Genomic DNA, 17987 nt, shown 5'->3' on the forward strand with positions numbered 1-17987 from the left:
CCGAAGAAAATACTTTTTTCGGAAAAGTGGCTCCAAGATGTGCAGTGGCTTGAAGCTAACGATGAGCGCACTGAAATGTGGTGCAAGATTTGCCGCTCAAATCCACATCTAGCAGACAAAACAGGTGCATTTTATAAAGGCTCAAAGAATTTCAACCATCCTTTATTTGACCAACATGAAAAGAGCAAGGAGCACACGAATGTGGCGCAAGCCATTGCTAAAAGCTAGCCGAGAATAAATGTCCAGTCGCCCACTTGCCAGATAGCGAGACAAGCTGAATGAAGAATAGCGGCAAGCTCTGTTTAATATTTTTCTCTTTCCATAAAGCTAAACACGCACGTCCCATGTCTTCCTATTCTGAGGATGTTCCTTTACTGAATGCTTTTTGATGGATCTGAGGACATCACAAAAACTGAGCAGGAAATAGTTTACATTGTGTCCAGCAACGGAGAGTTTACTTCGGACTTTATTGGACTGATTGAATTGGGTGCTGACCGAACCGCACAGGCCATAACAGACGGACTTGTGAGACTTTTCCAGGACACAGGCTTGGATGACTGGACAACAAAGTTGCACAGACGGGGCTGCTGTCAACGTAGGTATGGGTAAGTTTCATAATACCAGATGGTCTGCATGGAGGCATGAAACACTGTTAAAAATATCAAGACTATTGCCAGCCATTAAAATGCAACTGGTTACCAGGTATTTATTTCAGTCACACTGGTTGAATTTTTGGCTAAAAGGTTACTGAATCGATTTCAAGTCACTGAATCGTTTCGGATCGTATCGTTCTAAATGAACCAATATCGTCCTTGAATCGTATCGACAACCACGAATCGTGATACGAATCGAATCGTTGTTAAAACGAATCGTTACACCCCTAGTCATTTGACAATTGAGAGTAGCATAATGTTTAGTGCATGCTGACGACTTACCGGTTCTCATTGCGGAAAGGACTGATTATTGAGGCCACGGTTGACCTTCTGAGGTTTGGTTGTATCATTGTAGCCGCCTCAGTCATTGTCATGCCATGATTTATGACATGGTCTACAACTATTGCTCGGATTTCATTGCACTCTTTACTGTTGCTAACGCTGTCTTGGTCCGTGGCCTTGTCCTCTACGACGTTCCCCCACACCTCTCAAACGAGGCCCACGACCACCTCTCAGAAGTGGTGCTTGTCCCCTGCCATTCCTTTGACCAACACGTCTTCCTCCCACCACTGCTTGACCTTTATTGTGACCTGGATCACCTGCCGGCTCCATGTTACAGTACGTATCACTATGTTGTTGCAAGTGGATCCCAATCAATTCTTTATATACTCGTTCACAAAGTGAACTCAATCATCAGTAACGAGTTGGCAGAATTGGATAAGCAATTACAAGGGCCTGCATCAATACAGTGCAGTAATGTCAATACTGTAAATAGTCTGAAAAGGTGGTACATGGGACCATAGAAACGGTGTCTGATAAAGAATGATGATTAAATATTACATCCATAGATAATGTAGTCTAATTGGTTCATGCTCCACGCTAATTGGTGACAATGAATCTCGTTACTTTGAAACTTTCATGATCTAAACATGGAATATTGTTTGTCTGTTTCCATACAACTATGCATTAAGAGTAATGCAACAGTTACTTATCATTTTGAGCAGTTGTATCAATTGATAGTTGGATAATTGTAATGAAATGAATAGACACTCATCTGAAATGTAATGTGTGAATTGCCTTTTGAATTAGTAGTACTTTGATGTTACGTTGTGTCATATTGAACAGGTGATTTTTGTTAAATGAACAAATGATCTTAGTTTTATGTGTATTGTATCCAAGCAATTGAAAAATGTGTTAGAGTTTTGAAAAATGTGCATTTTGATCATTGGTTGTGAGTTTTGTGTCTAGATTTTTGAAAAATGACGTCAAGGTTCTGAAATTAGTGCCAAAGTGATTGTAAAAAACTAATATTCTAATGAGGCAACCACTAACATTACAGTATGATATTCTAATGAGGCAACCACTAACATTACAGTATGATGTTCTAATATTCTAACGAGGCAACCACTAACATTACAGTATGATATTCTAATATTCTAATGAGGCAACCACTAACATTACAGTATGATATTCTAATATTCTAATGAGGCAACCACTAACATTACAGTATGATATTCTAATATTCTAATGAGGCAACCACTAACATTACAGTATGATGTTCTAATATTCTAATGAGGCAACCACTAACATTACAGTATGATATTCTAATATTCTAATGAGGCAACCACTAACATTACAGTATGATGTTCTAATATTCTAATGAGGCAACCACTAACATTACGGTATGATATTCTAATATTCTAATGAGGCAACCACTAACATTACAGTATGATGTTCTAATATTCTAACGAGGCAACCACTAACATTACAGTATGATATTCTAATGAGGCAACCACTAACATTACAGTATGATGTTCTAATATTCTAACGAGGCAACCACTAACATTACAGTATAATATTCTAATATTCTAATGAGGCAACCACTAACATTGCAGTATGATAGTCTAATATTCTAATGCCAGTGAGCAAATCTCCAATCTCCACCCTATTCCCTATGTAGTGCACTACTTTAGATCTGGTCAGAAGTAGCCTAGTGCACTACGTAGGGAACAGGGTGTCATTTGGGCCAGAGTCAGTAACTCCCCTGGGTATGAATTCTCTCTCTATCTTATCTGTCTTCTATATTATGTTCTCCTCTCCTCCTCTCTTCTCTCCTCTATTCACTCTATTCTATCATCCACACCACATGCCAGCTTCAACATAATCCATTTACAAGTTAAAGACACACCTTGGAATAAATAGCAAAGGAAAACTACTACTAGATGTATTTTTTATTTCCCATCACCATGAATCATATTTAATAACTGAACAGTAGCAGACCTAACTTCATCTGTTCCTGACTCTAGATAGTGGATTAAAAAGACCATCAATCTCCAATTATATTAAAGTACAATTCTGAACATTACTGATATACTGAGTGGCAAGTCAAGATATCTGCTGTTTTTATTGTTTGGTTAATAGCACCACCTGTTGGACAGGTTTAATGTTCCTTGACTGAGCAGTATGGGAGAATAAAAGATGCCAAACTTAGGGTCGGTTTCCCGGACTTCTCCATTGAACATGCTTTTTAGTCTAGGACTAGGCTTAATCTGTGTCCGGGAAACCGGCCCATATAGTTCAATTAGCAAGTAAGTAATACTACCTGTTCCATGCAACTGAGGAAAATTAGATTGAGACAGAGAACCAATTGAGAAAACATTTCAATGGTTCTGAATGCCAACCAACATACATTAACAGCAAACATCATGATTCATGTAAATGTAGCCAATTAAAACATTGCATTTGATAAAAATACATTAAGTTTTAATTAAACTCTGAAGATTAAATCAGTCAGACAAAAATTATTGTACAGAAAAACAGAGTATTATATCTGGGGACCATCACCACCAGCATGACTAGTATCTATGTGGACCCTACTACAGTTTAACCAGCTCAGCTATAGACTACAGCAGCATGACTAGTATCTATGTGGACCCTACTACAGTTTATCCAGCTCAGCTATAGACTACACCAGCATGACTAGTATCTATGTGGACTCTACTACAGTTTAACCAGCTCAGCTATAGACTACACCAGCATGACTAGTATCTATGTGGACCCTACTACAGTTTAACCAGCTCAGCTATAGACTACACCAGCATGACTAGTATCTATGTTGACCCTACTACAGTTTAACCAGCTCAGCTATAGACTACACCAGCATGACTAGTATCTATGTGGACCCTACTACAGTTTAACCAGCTCAGCTATAGACTACACCAGCATGACTAGTATCTATGTGGACCCTACTACAGTTTAACCAGCTCAGCTATAGACTACACCAGTGTGACTAGTATCTATGTGGACCCTACTACAGTTTAACCAGCTCAGCAGTACCATTATTGAGCCAAAACCCAGGATAGAGGGGCTGAGTGAATGTGGTCTGGACTCTGTGGAGGAGGGTCATTGTGTCAGAGACACTGTAGAAGGACAGAGTACCTGCCTTGTGATCCAGGTCCACTCCTACTCTGGAGGACTGAGGGCCTGATCCTTTAGTCTCAACATTATTGTGTCTGAACAAATAACCACCACTATAGTAGTGTAAACTCCAGGACTTGTCATTCTCTCCAAATCCACAATCTGTCCCTGCTCTGCTGATGTCTTTATATGAGACTGCTGTATAAACAAACAGCCCACTCCACTCCACCTCCCAGTAACAGCGTCCAGACAGACCCTCTCTACACAGAACCATACTGTAGTTTGTGAATCTGTCTGGATGAACAGGATAGTGTTGGTCTTGGCCTGTACGTGTCACCTTTCTGTTCCCTTCAGACAGAAAGAGGTGTGTGCCTGCTGTGTTTGGGTCCAGTGTGAGCTGACAGGAATCTGGGAGAAGAGCAGAGCAGAGACCAATGAGGGGAGTTAGAACAATAAGTGAAGTCAGATACTGTATCTACCCTGTCTTTGATTAGAGCACAGCAGAGATCAAATCAGAGAAATATGAGGAGTCAGATAGATACCCAGTCTTTGATTAGATCTACTATTGCTATATATTTCTAGAGGGATTGTTAGGAGTGTCAGTAAAAAGAGACTGTTAGTTACTTCAGAATAAAGAGACTCACATTGTAAGAACTGTTCTCTGGTCTTGGGCTCTGGAGGCAGTACAACATCCACTATATTCACTACAGACACACAAACACATTCACAGAGAGAGGGAATGTTATCATCACACCATATTCCACATGTATATGACTAGTAGGGAACTTTCAATGGTCTAAAGTTGATGTTCTTATTATTTTCAACACACCTGTAGTGGAGCTCTTGGTCCATTCTCCTTGAAGGACATCTTCTAGTTTCTCTCTCAGTTCAGACACAGTCTTACTCACATCTCCAAAGTACTGAAGAGGACGGACAACGATGCTGGGTAAGTCTGAAGATACACTGGTACTGGAGAGAGACTGATAACTCTGGAGAGAGAGAGAGAGAGAGGGAGAGAGAGAGAGAGAGAGAGAGAGTGAGAGGGAGCAGAACCAAATGATTGAGAGATTTCATATCACATGTATCAAGGCAGTTTAGTTACCTGGAGGAAATGTATGTGATCCTCTGTGTGTGAGAGCTGCTCCAGCTCAGTGCTTCTCTTCCTCAGCTCAGCTATCTCCTGCTCCAGTTGCTCCAGGAGTCCTTCAGCTTGACTCACTTGAGCCTTCTCTTGGGCTCTGATCAGCTCCTTCACCTCAGAGCGCCTTCTCTCAATGGAGCGGATCAGCTCAGTAAATATCTTATCACTGTCCACCACTGCTGCCTGTGCAGAGCTCTGTTAAGAGAGAGAGAGAGAGAGACTTGTCTTACTTTAATGAGCCATCCTCATTACACTAACACCCCCACCCCTAAAAGCACATTGCGTGACACCACAACCTCTACACAATCACATTATCCAGTACCCAACACCACAGTACAATACACCATCCAGCACCACATTCCAACCGTCCATCCAGCCCCCCTGAGCCCCCATACCTCCTGAATCATCTCCAAACTGTTGATCATTTTGTACAACTCAAACTCAAACCTAAGGCGTCAACAGTAATGGCATTACCCTGGCAACACAGAAAAAACATGATGAACAGTCTGTCATTGCAGAAAACGGACACCCCTCCCCAACTCCCAGGTCATCCCGAGCCAACCAGCTATTGGTGTCCAGGGCTCCATGTAATACCCTCCACTGGAGGACCCCTGACCTTTCCAGCACTGGGAGCTTATAGAGCACCCTCCACCTATACCCTGCCATGCTCTCAGCCCCCACAACCCCCTGCCACTGATGCCCCTTCACTCCCGCTAAGCTCCTGATGTGTCTAACCTTGACACTGAGGGTGTACAGCACCTTACCCCCCACCTCCTCAAACTCCCCCAGGCTCAGAGTGTTAAAAGTCAGTAAGTCCTCCAGACTCTCCTGCCAGTCCCCAGTCTCTGCTGTCACTTGCAGTGGTGGAAACGGTGGTGGCCCCTCCTCAGGCTGCTCCAGCCCCTCCTCACTGGGTCAGGCAGAGCCTCCTGGACCTCCCCCATGACTCTCTCCAGCAGCAATTCAGTCACCTCTGGTCGACAAAAATGTATTTTTCTAGTAAATTAATTGTCAAATTCATCAACCAGCACAGAGCCACTCTGCCTTCTCGAACAAGTAGCCAACTCAACAAGCCCCGCAAAAGCTTGGCCGTCAGCGGCAGCGAGCACTCTGCCTTCTAGCACAAGCGAGGGGCATGTTGAGGTAGATTTTCTAACCGCGATGGTTGCATGATTTATTGGTGGGCTGGAATATATGAGATATTAAGATGATGTCATAATGCATGTTTACTAGGGTTGAGGTTAGTGCATCTGACTAGTGATTATTTGGCCGGGGTTCAATACCTGCTAGAGTTAATATTTTGTTGCTCTCCCAAAAGCAACACAGGCCTAATACGAGATATATAGCTAACTGTAAAGTAATGAGTGACCTTTTTAGAAAATCATAGGAGATGGTCTTTGGTTACATGCTATGTTATGCTTGTAGCCTATAACTGATGTTTGTGGTCTTATGCAGCCATCTATTTGAAACATTTAGCAATTAAAAGTTATTAATTCACGTAAAGACATTGGTGAGGCAGCTGAGAAATAAAGTGTATTTTTCGTATTAATTCTGTAGATCAGTCTCAAACCTGCCCCACCTATGACATGCCAATTGCTGGACTTTCACATAGAGGTTACTAGGTCACACCCAGTTCAAACCACATTTAAAAAATAAAACAAATGTGTTGTTTATCAAGTGTTCTGCCTTGCAATAATACCTATAATAAAATGACTAATATAAAGCAAAGTGAAAAGAGTTAAAGCTAAAATAGGTTATAAGTAGGGTTAGAGTTTCTGTATAGCACTTTGTGACATCTGCTGATGTAAAAAGGACTTTATAAACACATTTGATTGATTGATTGATTGTTAGGTTTAGGGTATTTAAAGCAAAAAAAATGAATAGGATTATAGCTCTCTTGCTCCTCCCTGTGGCCTTCTGTGGGTACTACATACCTCATTCACGACACTTGCTAGGCTCATTATCTGAGGTGGCAACTGTGTCAGATCTGTAAAGAACAGTAGTTTATAGAACAGTAGCAGTGGGATGCTCAACCTCACAGCCTCTCAACCTAACCCAATAAGATGATGACCATTTTTTACGCTGTATATCCAAAGGCATCTCACCTGCCTCCACCAGTAAGGCACATACAGATGTTGATATAAATGCACCAATACATATTCTTAAAGCTATATACTGGATTATGTCTTTGCCGCTGTTCCATAAAATATACACTCATAATCAATTGTTGTCCTGATCAGAGCTCTATAAATATCCATCAATGATTGTCTGTCAGCACCCCATTCATAACCAGAGACCCACACAACCAACTACTGCAAAAGTGATGGAATGAGAGAGACAGAGTCATCGTTACAACACTGTACATAGCGTAATATAAAATGTCTTCTTCTTTGGAGTTTAACGGCGGTTGGTATCCAATATGTTGCATTACCGCCCCTACTGGACTATAATATAAATCCATTTTACTTGGTGATACAACATGGGAAAAGGGGAAACTATAATAATTTTTTAAAAAAACACCCTTCCAACTAACCCTACACATTAAATACCCAGTACCCCATTCCACTAATTTGACCCTATCTGATCCTGTACCATGCCAACGGTCTGGGAGGACGGGACACCACCACTCAATACACCCTGTAACTCTTCTGAAGTCTAATCTTGTATGCCCAAATACTTCTCTGCAGCTGCCACCACAACATCCATTTTCTGTGATTTACGTTCCATTTCTGCGGTACAGTTGATAACCATTGCTATGAACGCTAAGAAGCTAACTTTACTAAAGCATACAGTGGGGGAAAAAAGTATTTAGTCAGCCACCAATTGTGCAAGTTCTCCCGCTTAAAAAGATGAGAGAGGCCTGTAATTTTCATCATAGGTACACGTCAACTATGACTGACAAAATGAGATTTTTTTTGCCAAAAAATCACATTGTAGGATTTGTAATGAATTTATTTGCAAATGATGGTGGAAAATAAGTATTTGGTCACCTACAAACAAGCAAGATGTCTGTCATAGTTGATGTGTACCTATGATGAAAATTACAGGCCTCTCTCATCTTTTTAGGTGGGAGAACTTGCACAATTGGTGGCTGACTAAATACTTTTTTCCCCCACTGTATATCACTCGTTGGCCTATCCCTCTGTGCTGGCACAGATCTACTACTCACAGGGATCCTCTCAGGATCTCTCACCCTTGACCCATCCTCCTCTACTTTCTTCACTGCCTCAGCAAACGACACCTTCTGTACTACTCTGACTCTAGCCACCTCAACCTGCCTCTCTCGCACCGGACACTTTCGATCCCCAGCAACATGGGCATCCCATCAGTTGACACACAACTTTATCCACCAAAACTACACAATCCTCTATCCCATGCCCTCCTGCACACTTCCCACATCTTGGAATATCCCTCCTACAAACTGCTGCAACATGATCATAAACGTTGCACCTGAATCAGTGCAGTGGATTCGGCACAAAAGCTCTAACAGGATAACTGATATCCGACCATGACTTTATCGGGTAAAGACTCAAAACTCAAAAAGACTGACAGTGACTCCTCTGTTTCACCACGCTCACCACCGGGTCTGTGTTGCACCAAACGGCGGGAATCACAAACACTTCTTCAACCTTAATTACTCCACCTCCACACTTAACGCTACCCCAGAAATCACTCCTTTCAATGGTGCCCTGTTCCTAAGAGCAAAGCAAGAAACAGATCTTGACCCAAGTTGCGTGACACGGAGCGCCCACTCCCTCTGGTCAGAAGAAACACAAACAAATATCACAAGTCCACTACAGGTTACCTTCACTGATTCAACTGCACGCAACTCCTTTCCCACCCATCCTGAAACCACAAATGGATCTGCCAAAAGGAATGGATCCACGTTCTCCTACAATGTAACTCCTACTGCACCAGATTCTTCTTTATCATGTCCATTGATACCAGGCTCTGGTTCTGAGCTCATCACCACACCTTCTACATCACTTAACTCTCCCTCATTCATTTCCATTTCACCTCCAGAACTCAGTCTTGTCACGGTTTCGGCCGAGGCTGCTCCTTCTCCTTGTTCGGGCAGGCTTCGGCGGTCGTCGTCTCCGGAGTACTAGCTGCCACCGTTCTATGTTTCTATGTTTGATTGGTTTTGTCTGTTTGTTACACCTGTTCCTTGTTAGTGTTCATTATGCGTCCTATTTAGTTATCTTGTGTTTGGTCAGGTGTTGTGTGTAATTGTTCGATGTCACGTGTTGTATTAGTTCGCTGTTCTGTTCTCTCTTTATTCGTTTTGTTAGAGAGAGTCCCGCACTTTGTGCGCTTTTATTTTTGGTACTTACCAGTGTGCGTTATTGTTCGCCTGTGGCCTGTTGCCGTGGTTGGCTTGTTTCCTTGGACTTCACTAAAGGTTTCGAACCTCTGTGTGTCCTGCGTGTGATTCCACGTTACCTCTACACTCAACCCTGACAAGTCTGGCGAATGGCTCACTCTGTTTTCACTTGAATTATAACATTTGAAATGTCTCTATTACTTCGAAACGTTTGTGAGTGTAACATTTACTGTTAATTTCTGATCATTGATTTCACTTTTGTTTATTATTTATTTAACCTGCTTTGGTAATGTAACATGTTTCCCATGTCAATAAAGCCCATTTAATTTAATTGAGAGAGAGTGAGAGAGAGCGAGCTCTGTTAATGTATAACGGACATGAGTCACTCATGGTTACTCATGGTTATGTGATGAGGTAGCCCCACTTGTGACTTTAAAATCAGTGTCGGCCCAGTAAGGAATATCCTCTTGGTGTAACATAATAATATATAATATGCCATTTAGCAGACGCTTTTATCCAAAGCAATTACAGTCATGTAGGAACACATTTTTACGTATGGGTGGTCCCGGGGATCGAACCCCCAAGATGTTGGTTTCTCCCGCAGTAGACCCGGGTTCATATCCCGTCAGTTACATTAAGCCGTGTGTTCTCTGAAAGGGGTCCTGTTTCCAACAGGGGAGTCAGTGGGATTAGATAGAGGCCTGTCTCTCTCCCTCTCTCTGACAGGAGGAGAGAAGTGAAATGGTGTGTCTCCTCTGGTCAACAATACTCACCTTGAGAGACTCCACAGCCTGTTGGAGCTCCTTCAGCTCCTTCTCTCTCTCCTGGAATCTCTGCTGGACCTTCTGCTGACTCATCCCCAGCTGCCTCTGTGGAGAATCACTCTTCAATGAGCTATCAAGCTTTATTTGTCCAGTAGATCAATAGTATAGTAATGGGACATAGGACCCATAGAATATAGGGATTCATATGTTGAGGAAGTGTCTGTGTGAAATTATATTATTATGTTGTTATGTGAATGAATATAGTTTTTATGGTAGGTGTGCATGTATCAAGGGGTTGAGGCTGAACTTTGGACTCATAAAACGGCATTCAGAATGATAATGTTGTATGACTTTAGAAAATTGTGAAACATTTGGAGCAAACCCAATATACTCAAGTTTTGTGTTCATATTTGTTCTGCCGTGGATTGAATTTAATTTGTATGATCTCATATTCAAACAGCCTTAGTTCCTACTGTATATTTAATTCTTTGTTTATCAGAAAGTCACCAACAAGTAGTTCTGGTCTTACCTGTTTCTCAGTCCTCTCTGCTGCAGCTGACACTGTATCATGGCCTTTATGTTCATCCATTGTACACTGATAACAGATACACTGTTGATCGGTACGACAGTAAACCTCCAGCAGTTTGTCATGATCAGAGCAGATCTTCTCCTGTAGTTGTGTGGTGGCTTTGACCAGCTTGTGCTTCTTGAAAGCAGGAAATTCATAGTGAGATTGGAAATGAGTCTCACAGTAAGAGGCCAGACACACCAGACAGGACATGAGGGCTTTCTGCTTTCTGGTCCCAGTGCAGACATCACACGCCACATCTCCAGGTCCAGCATAGCACAGAGCAGGAGGGGGAGCAGCCTGGAGTCCTGTCTTCTTCAGTTTCTCCACCACTTCAGCCAACATGTTATTTTTCCTCAGAGTAGGCCTTGGAGTGAAGGTCTGTCTGCACTGAGGACAGCTATAGACCCCTTTCAGAACATCCTGATCCCAGCAGTCCTCAATACAGCTTCTACAGTAACTGTGTCCACAGGGGATGGTGACTGGTTCCTTCAGTAGATCCAGACAGACAGAACAACAGAACTGGTCCTGGTCCAGCAGAACTCCCTGCTGAGCCATTTGGACGGTTGTTCACTCTCACACAGACAGACGACACAGAGAATCAGATAAGTTTCGTCTCCACAGAAGAGAGTTTGTGGAGGGGAGGGACTTCCTGGTTCTGCCAGAGGGGTGGGGTTAGAGGGAGGGAGAGAGAGAGAGAGAGAGAGAGAGAGAGAGAGAGAGAGAGAGAGAGAGAGAGAGAGAGAGAGAGAGAGAGAGAGAGAGAGAGAGAGAGAGAGAGAGAGAGAGAGACAGAGAGAGAGAGAGAGAGAGAACTTTCCACAATGTTAATAGAGACAAAGATTTGTGATCCTAGGTTAGGGCCCTTAATATGGAATAAATTAAATAGAGTGGTTAGAATATATAAAGGGTAACAGTTTCTATGAAGTACATATGTATAATGCTTTTAATGAATTGTGTAATGCCTTAAACTTATGTGCTATGACACTAACTATAACCATCCATAATAACTAATACGTGGTTGTAAAACTGTACAATGTGTTATAGATAATTAGCTACAATGGGGGAGGGGGGACTTGAAATGGATACAATGTACTGTAGCTGAAATGAATACCGTATGTATTGACTGATCATTGAGAATGATGTAACACTTTACATTACAGTGTGTTTATTGGTGTGTAATTATTCCTGTTAGTACAGTGGTGTAAAAGTACTGTGATGCCTCATTCTCACACTGTACTAGCAGCAGTAACCCTAGCCAGTAATAAGGCTACTGTAATGGAAAGTGTTACAGGAAATATAAAGGAAGGATTTATACATGTCATCTATGATATACTCTATGTAATGATATGTCTATGTCTTCTATATGGTGTTATATACTGTATGTAATGATATGTCTATGTCTTCTAGATGGTGTTCTATACTGTATGTAATGATATGTCTATGTCTTCTAGATGGTGTTCTATACTGTATGTAATGATATGTCTATGTCTTCTATATGGTGTTCTATACTGTTTGTAATGATATGTCTATGTCTTCTAGTTGGTGTTCTATACTCTATGTAATGATATGTCTATGTCTTCTAGATGGTGTTCTATACTGTATGTAATGATATGTCTATGTCTTCTAGATGGTGTTCTATACTGTATGTAATGATATGTCTATGTCTTCTAGATGGTGTTCTATACTGTATGTAATGATATGTCTATGTCTTCTAGATGGTGTTCTATACTGTATGTAATGATATGTCTATGTCTTCTAGATGGTGTTCTATACTGTATGTAATGATATGTCTATGTCTTCTAGATGGTTTTCTATACTGTATGTAATGATATGTCTATGTCTTCTAGATGGTGTTCTATACTGTATGTAATGATATGTCTATGTCTTCTAGATGGTGTTCTATACTGTATGTAATGATATGTCTATGTCTTCTAGATGGTGTTCTATACTGTATGTAATGATATGTCTATGTCTTCTAGATGGTGTTCTATACTGTATGTAATGATATGTCTATGTCTTCTAGATGGTGTTCTATACTGTATGTAATGATATGTCTATGTCTTCTAGATGGTGTTCTATACTGTATGTAATGATATGTCTATGTCTTCTAGATGGTGTTCTATACTGTATGTAATGATATGTCTATGTCTTCTAGATGGTGTTCTATACTGTATGTAATGATATGTCTATGTCTTCTAGATGGTGTTCTATACTGTATGTAATGATATGTCTATGTCTTCTAGATGGTGTTCTATACTGTATGTAATGATATGTCTATGTCTTCTAGATGGTGTTCTATACTCTATGTAATGATATGTCTATGTATTCTAGATGGTGTTCTATACTGTATGTAATGATATGTCTATGTCTTCTAGATGGTGTTCAATACTGTATGTAATGATATGTCTATGTCTTCTATATGGTGTTCTATACTGTATGTAATGATATGTCTATGTCTTCTATATGGTGTTCTATACTGTATGTAATGATATGTCTATGTCTTCTAGATGGTGTTCTATACTGTATGTAATGATATGTCTATGTCTTCTAGATGGTGTTCTATACTGTATGTAATGATATGTCTATGTCTTCTATATGGTGTTCTATACTGTATGTAATGATATGTATATGTCTTCTAGATGGTGTTCTATACTGTATGTAATGATATATCTATGTCTTCTATATGGTGTTCTATACTGTATGTAATGATATGTCTATATCTTCTATATGGTGTTCTATACTGTATGTAATGATATGTCTATGTCTTCTAGATGGTGTTCTATACTGTATGTAATGATATGTCTATGTCTTCTAGATGGTGTTCTATACTGTATGTAATGATATGTCTATGTCTTCTAGATGGTGTTCTATACTCTATGTAATGATATGTCTATGTATTCTAGATGGTGTTCTATACTGTATGTAATGATATGTCTACGTCTTCTAGATGGTGTTCAATACTGTATGTAATGATTTGTCTATGTCTTCTAGATGGTGTTCTATACTGTATGTAATGATATGTCTATGTCTTCTATATGGTGTTCTATACTGTATGTAATGATATGTCTATGTCTTCTAGATGGTGTTCTATACTGTATGTAATGATATGTCTATGTCTTCTAGATGGTGTTCTATACTGTATGTAATGATATGTCTATGTCTTCTATATGGTGTTCTATACTGTATGTAATGATATGTCTATGTCTTCTAGATGGTGTTCTATACTGTATGTAATGATATGTCTATGTCTTCTATATGGTGTTCTATACTGTATGTAATGATATGTCTATGTCTTCTATATGGTGTTCTATACTGTATGTAATGATATGTCTATGTCTTCTAGATGGTGTTCTATACTGTATGTAATGATATGTCTATGTCTTCTATATGGTGTTCTATACTGTATGTAATGATATGTCTATGTCTTCTATATGGTGTTCTATACTGTATGTAATGATATGTCTATGTCTTCTAGATGGTGTTCTATACTGTATGTAATGATATGTCTATGTCTTCTATATGGTGTTCTGTACTGTATGTAATGATATGTCTATGTCTTCTATATGGTGTTCTGTACTGTATGTAATGATATGTCTATGTCTTCTAGATGGTGTTCTATACTGTATGTAATGATATGTCTATGTCTTCTATATGGTGTTCTATACTGTATGTAATGATATGTCTATGTCTTCTATATGGTGTTCTATACTGTATGTAATGATATGTATATGTCTTCTAGATGGTGTTCTATACTGTATGTAATGATATGTCTATGTCTTCTAGATGGTGTTCTATACTGTATGTAATGATATGTCTATGTCTTCTAGATGGTGTTCTATACTGTATGTAATGATATGTCTATGTCTTCTAGATGGTGTTCTATACTGTATGTAATGATATGTCTATGTCTTCTAGATGGTGTTCTATACTGTATGTAATGATATGTCTATGTCCTCTATATGGTGTCCTATACTGTATGAATTCCGAGGATTTAAAATATGAATCTATAATCATGCTTCCCTTTCAATGTCAATGTGTATTTGTAACATTCTAACCCTGTTTACAATAGTGGTTTGAGGAAGAAGCTTTCTCCAAAACGTGTCAGCAAGTAATATCACTGAAGGGAATTAATCTGCCGTCCTGCACCTTATTTTACAAACAGTGAGCACGAGAGGGTGGTGACCTGGGGGATCTGAGGTACTGGAATGCATCAAAATATATATATCCTTTATAATAAAGCATTGCATTCATATCATCCCATTTGGGTAGTGGCATAGAGCAGTAGAGTAGAGGCACTTCCAGAAGTTGGACACATGGGGGACATTTTTAGTAGCATAATGGCCGAGAAAATGTTGGCCTTTTATAAATGCATTTCATGCAATTCTATGTCATTTTACATGACGAGACTTTGGTAGAGTATTTGTTAATACCACACAAATGATGGAAATGGCAGGCTACACTGACAAACTGAGAATCACAGATCAATAAAAACGACCTTGTCTTGAATCCATCAATAGCCTAGGCCTAGGTGTGTGGAGACACATATTGTAGGCTACAATATGAGGAGGAAATTATAGTCCTAAAAATGCTTTCCAGTTTCACTGACTCACCCAATGATGCACAGCTCCCTCACTGGTGATGGCCGATGCACTCGTGCCAAAAGCCTATCTCTCTCTCTCTTTTGTAAAACAATATTTGGAAGTTGATCCAATATTTTGGTGGCCTCCAGCATAGAGTCCAAATAAATGATGAAGTGCAACGCTTGAGAGATGAGAGTTCTGGCTCCTGTCTATCAGAGCAGAGAGAGAGATCATAGAAAGTGAATCTCATTCTAGTTACATTTGAAGTCGGAAGTTTACATACACCTTAGCCAAATACATTTTAACTCAGTTTATCAGAGCAGAGAGGGAGAGAGATCATAGAGAGTGAATGTCATTGTCACGACTTCGGCCGATGCTGCCTCTCCTCCCTTTTCGGGCAGGCTTCGGCGTTCGTCGTCACCGGCTTACTAACCACTGCTGCCCCAATCATCATCACAATTGTCTTGTCTTGTCAATCACACACACCTGGTTCCTATCCCCTAATTAGTCAGTGTAATAGTGTTCCCTCTACCCCCTTGTCCTTGTGGGGGATTGTTAATGGTGAGAGTAGTGTAGCTCGGTGGAGCTACTCATAACATTGGGTTGCCAGGGTAGATTTCCCCCCTGTGCCTATGTATTATCGGATTCCATTACAGTGTATTTGCCAGGGATGTTAGTTTGCCCTGTGCCTGTTTCGTTGATCGCTATTGGAGCGCATTTGTGTGTCAACGTAGGAATAAACTCTGTATTCGGTGATTACCCTCCTGCGCCTGACTCCTTCCACCACACTCATCACAGTCATTCTAGTTATGTGAGAGATACAGGCGTGCTTCTCACACAGCCACCGTCACGCGTCGGCCACGCGTTTGTCTCCAACATATACTATGCCCACATACTCAAGTGTAGCTGTGGGGCTTACAAGTCTGAATTTCTTACAGCCTAATTTTCAAGACATCAATTACAAGACTCACATTTCATATACTCAGAGGTGGGGCTTACAAGACTCACATTTCATATACTCAGAGGTGGGGCTTACAAGACTCACATTTCATATACTCAGAGGTGGGGCTTACAAGACTCACATTTCATATACTCAGAGGTGGGGCTTACAAGACTCACATTTCATATACTTTTCAAGACATCACTGTAGGACAAACATTTGATTTGATATCAGAATATACTTCAAATAAAATAAATCAATGTATGCTACAGCAGAACACATATTATAGTATATAGGCTTCCTGCCTATCTGATAATATGAAGCGCATATTCAGATTAACTTCACAGGACAGAACAAGTTTGTAAAGTTTTCCAGAACCTCCCACAACACGGCCATTTCCTGGTGCGTCTTCTCCTCCCTATCTCTTGTTTTGCTCCTGGTGTCTGTGACACATCTGGGTCCTTTAGCAATCCATGACCTCACATAGGGGACTGGGTTGAATTTGGACAGGGGTGGGCCAACAAGGTTCAGAAAGAGTAGCCCTGATATGGTGGAGGTATGCAGAGAGGCGCGGGTTGAGGTGCAAATCAGATTCATTTGAGAAAATCCCTGCTGGCCTTCTGCACTGGAGATGGGGATGGTGCTGACCACCATCAACATCTCTTTAAGTCCATCTGGAGATAGGGATGGTGCTGACCACCATCAACATCTCTTTAAGTCCATCTGGAGATGGGGATGGTGCTGACCTCCATCAACATCTCTTTAAGTCCATCTGGAGATGGGGATGGTGCTGACCTCCATCAACATCTCTTTAAGTCCATCTGGAGATGGGGATGGTGCTGACCTCCATCAACATCTGTTTAAGTCCATCTGGAGATAGGGATAGTGCTGACCTCCATCAACATCTCTTTAAGTCCATCTGGAGATGGGGATGGTGCTGACCTCTATCAACATCTCTTTAAGTCCATCTGGAAAGTCTCCTTTATCATTACCATCAGTGTCCCTGTACTGCCTGTAGGCCCGTATGACCGTACGTGGACTGCCAATGCCAATCCTCTGGCAGAGAGATTCTATCACTGTTTCTCCATACAGTGCTCCTGCATCCTCTGGCCAGTATTGAGCATAAAGCACCTTCAGCTCCTCTATGAACTGGCTGTATCCTATATTGTCCACTGGTGACTGCCCTGTGTGCAGTAATAACACCCTCACTTCCCTGGTGACTGCCCTGTGTGCAGTAATAACACCCTCACTTCCCTGGTGACTGCCCTGTGTGCAGTATTAACACCATCACTTCCCTGGTGACTGCCCTGTGTGCAGTAATAACACCATCACTTCCCTGGTGACTGCCCTGTGTGTCTCCCTTTTGGAGCTCGAGTGACAATTCAGATATGTGCGATGCACTTCAACAACTAAGACCTAGATTGTTAACAAACGCATGCGAGGATATCCGCATGGCAAGGCCACTATAGCTCTGACGGGTCACGCCGTCGCGGGAGGCATCCTCAGATCATCATTATTTGGTCCGTAAAGGTTAATGAGACATATTTGTTTATGGTCCAATAACATATTTAAAATAATCTATCTACCTTGCGTATCT

At 40.9% G+C, this 17987-nt stretch overlaps 2 protein-coding genes across 2 annotated transcripts in view; both read right to left on the reverse strand.

Annotated features, from left to right (window-relative positions):
- Positions 1 to 17987, reverse strand: part of LOC121556711 (calponin homology domain-containing protein DDB_G0272472-like) — a 376372-nt gene that overhangs the window by 44136 nt on the left and 314249 nt on the right. The window lies entirely within an intron of this gene.
- On the reverse strand, positions 3964 to 11425 carry LOC121559284 (tripartite motif-containing protein 16-like). The gene is made up of 6 exons (XM_045212727.1): positions 10829 to 11425; positions 10309 to 10404; positions 5173 to 5406; positions 4900 to 5059; positions 4715 to 4774; positions 3964 to 4478 (listed from the first exon to the last, which is right to left on the reverse strand). The coding sequence occupies exons 1-6, from the start codon at positions 11423 to 11425 to the stop codon at positions 3964 to 3966; spliced, it is 1662 nt and encodes a 553-aa protein (XP_045068662.1).

The sequence above is a fragment of the Coregonus clupeaformis genome, unplaced genomic scaffold (genome assembly GCF_020615455.1).
Source record: "Coregonus clupeaformis isolate EN_2021a unplaced genomic scaffold, ASM2061545v1 scaf0046, whole genome shotgun sequence".
Classification (NCBI taxonomy): domain Eukaryota; kingdom Metazoa; phylum Chordata; class Actinopteri; order Salmoniformes; family Salmonidae; genus Coregonus; species Coregonus clupeaformis.

Coding starts and splice junctions, on each gene's coding strand:
- LOC121559284 (XM_045212727.1), bottom strand. CDS start 11,425: ATGGCTCAGCAGGGAGTTCTGCTGGACCAGGACCAGTTCTGTTGTTCT. Junction 10,405..10,828: donor CAGAGAGGACTGAGAAACAG/GTAAGACCAGAA, acceptor GATTCTCCACAG/AGGCAGCTGGGGATGAGTCA. Junction 5,407..10,308: donor AGGCTGTGGAGTCTCTCAAG/GTGAGTATTGTT, acceptor CTCTCTTAACAG/AGCTCTGCACAGGCAGCAGT.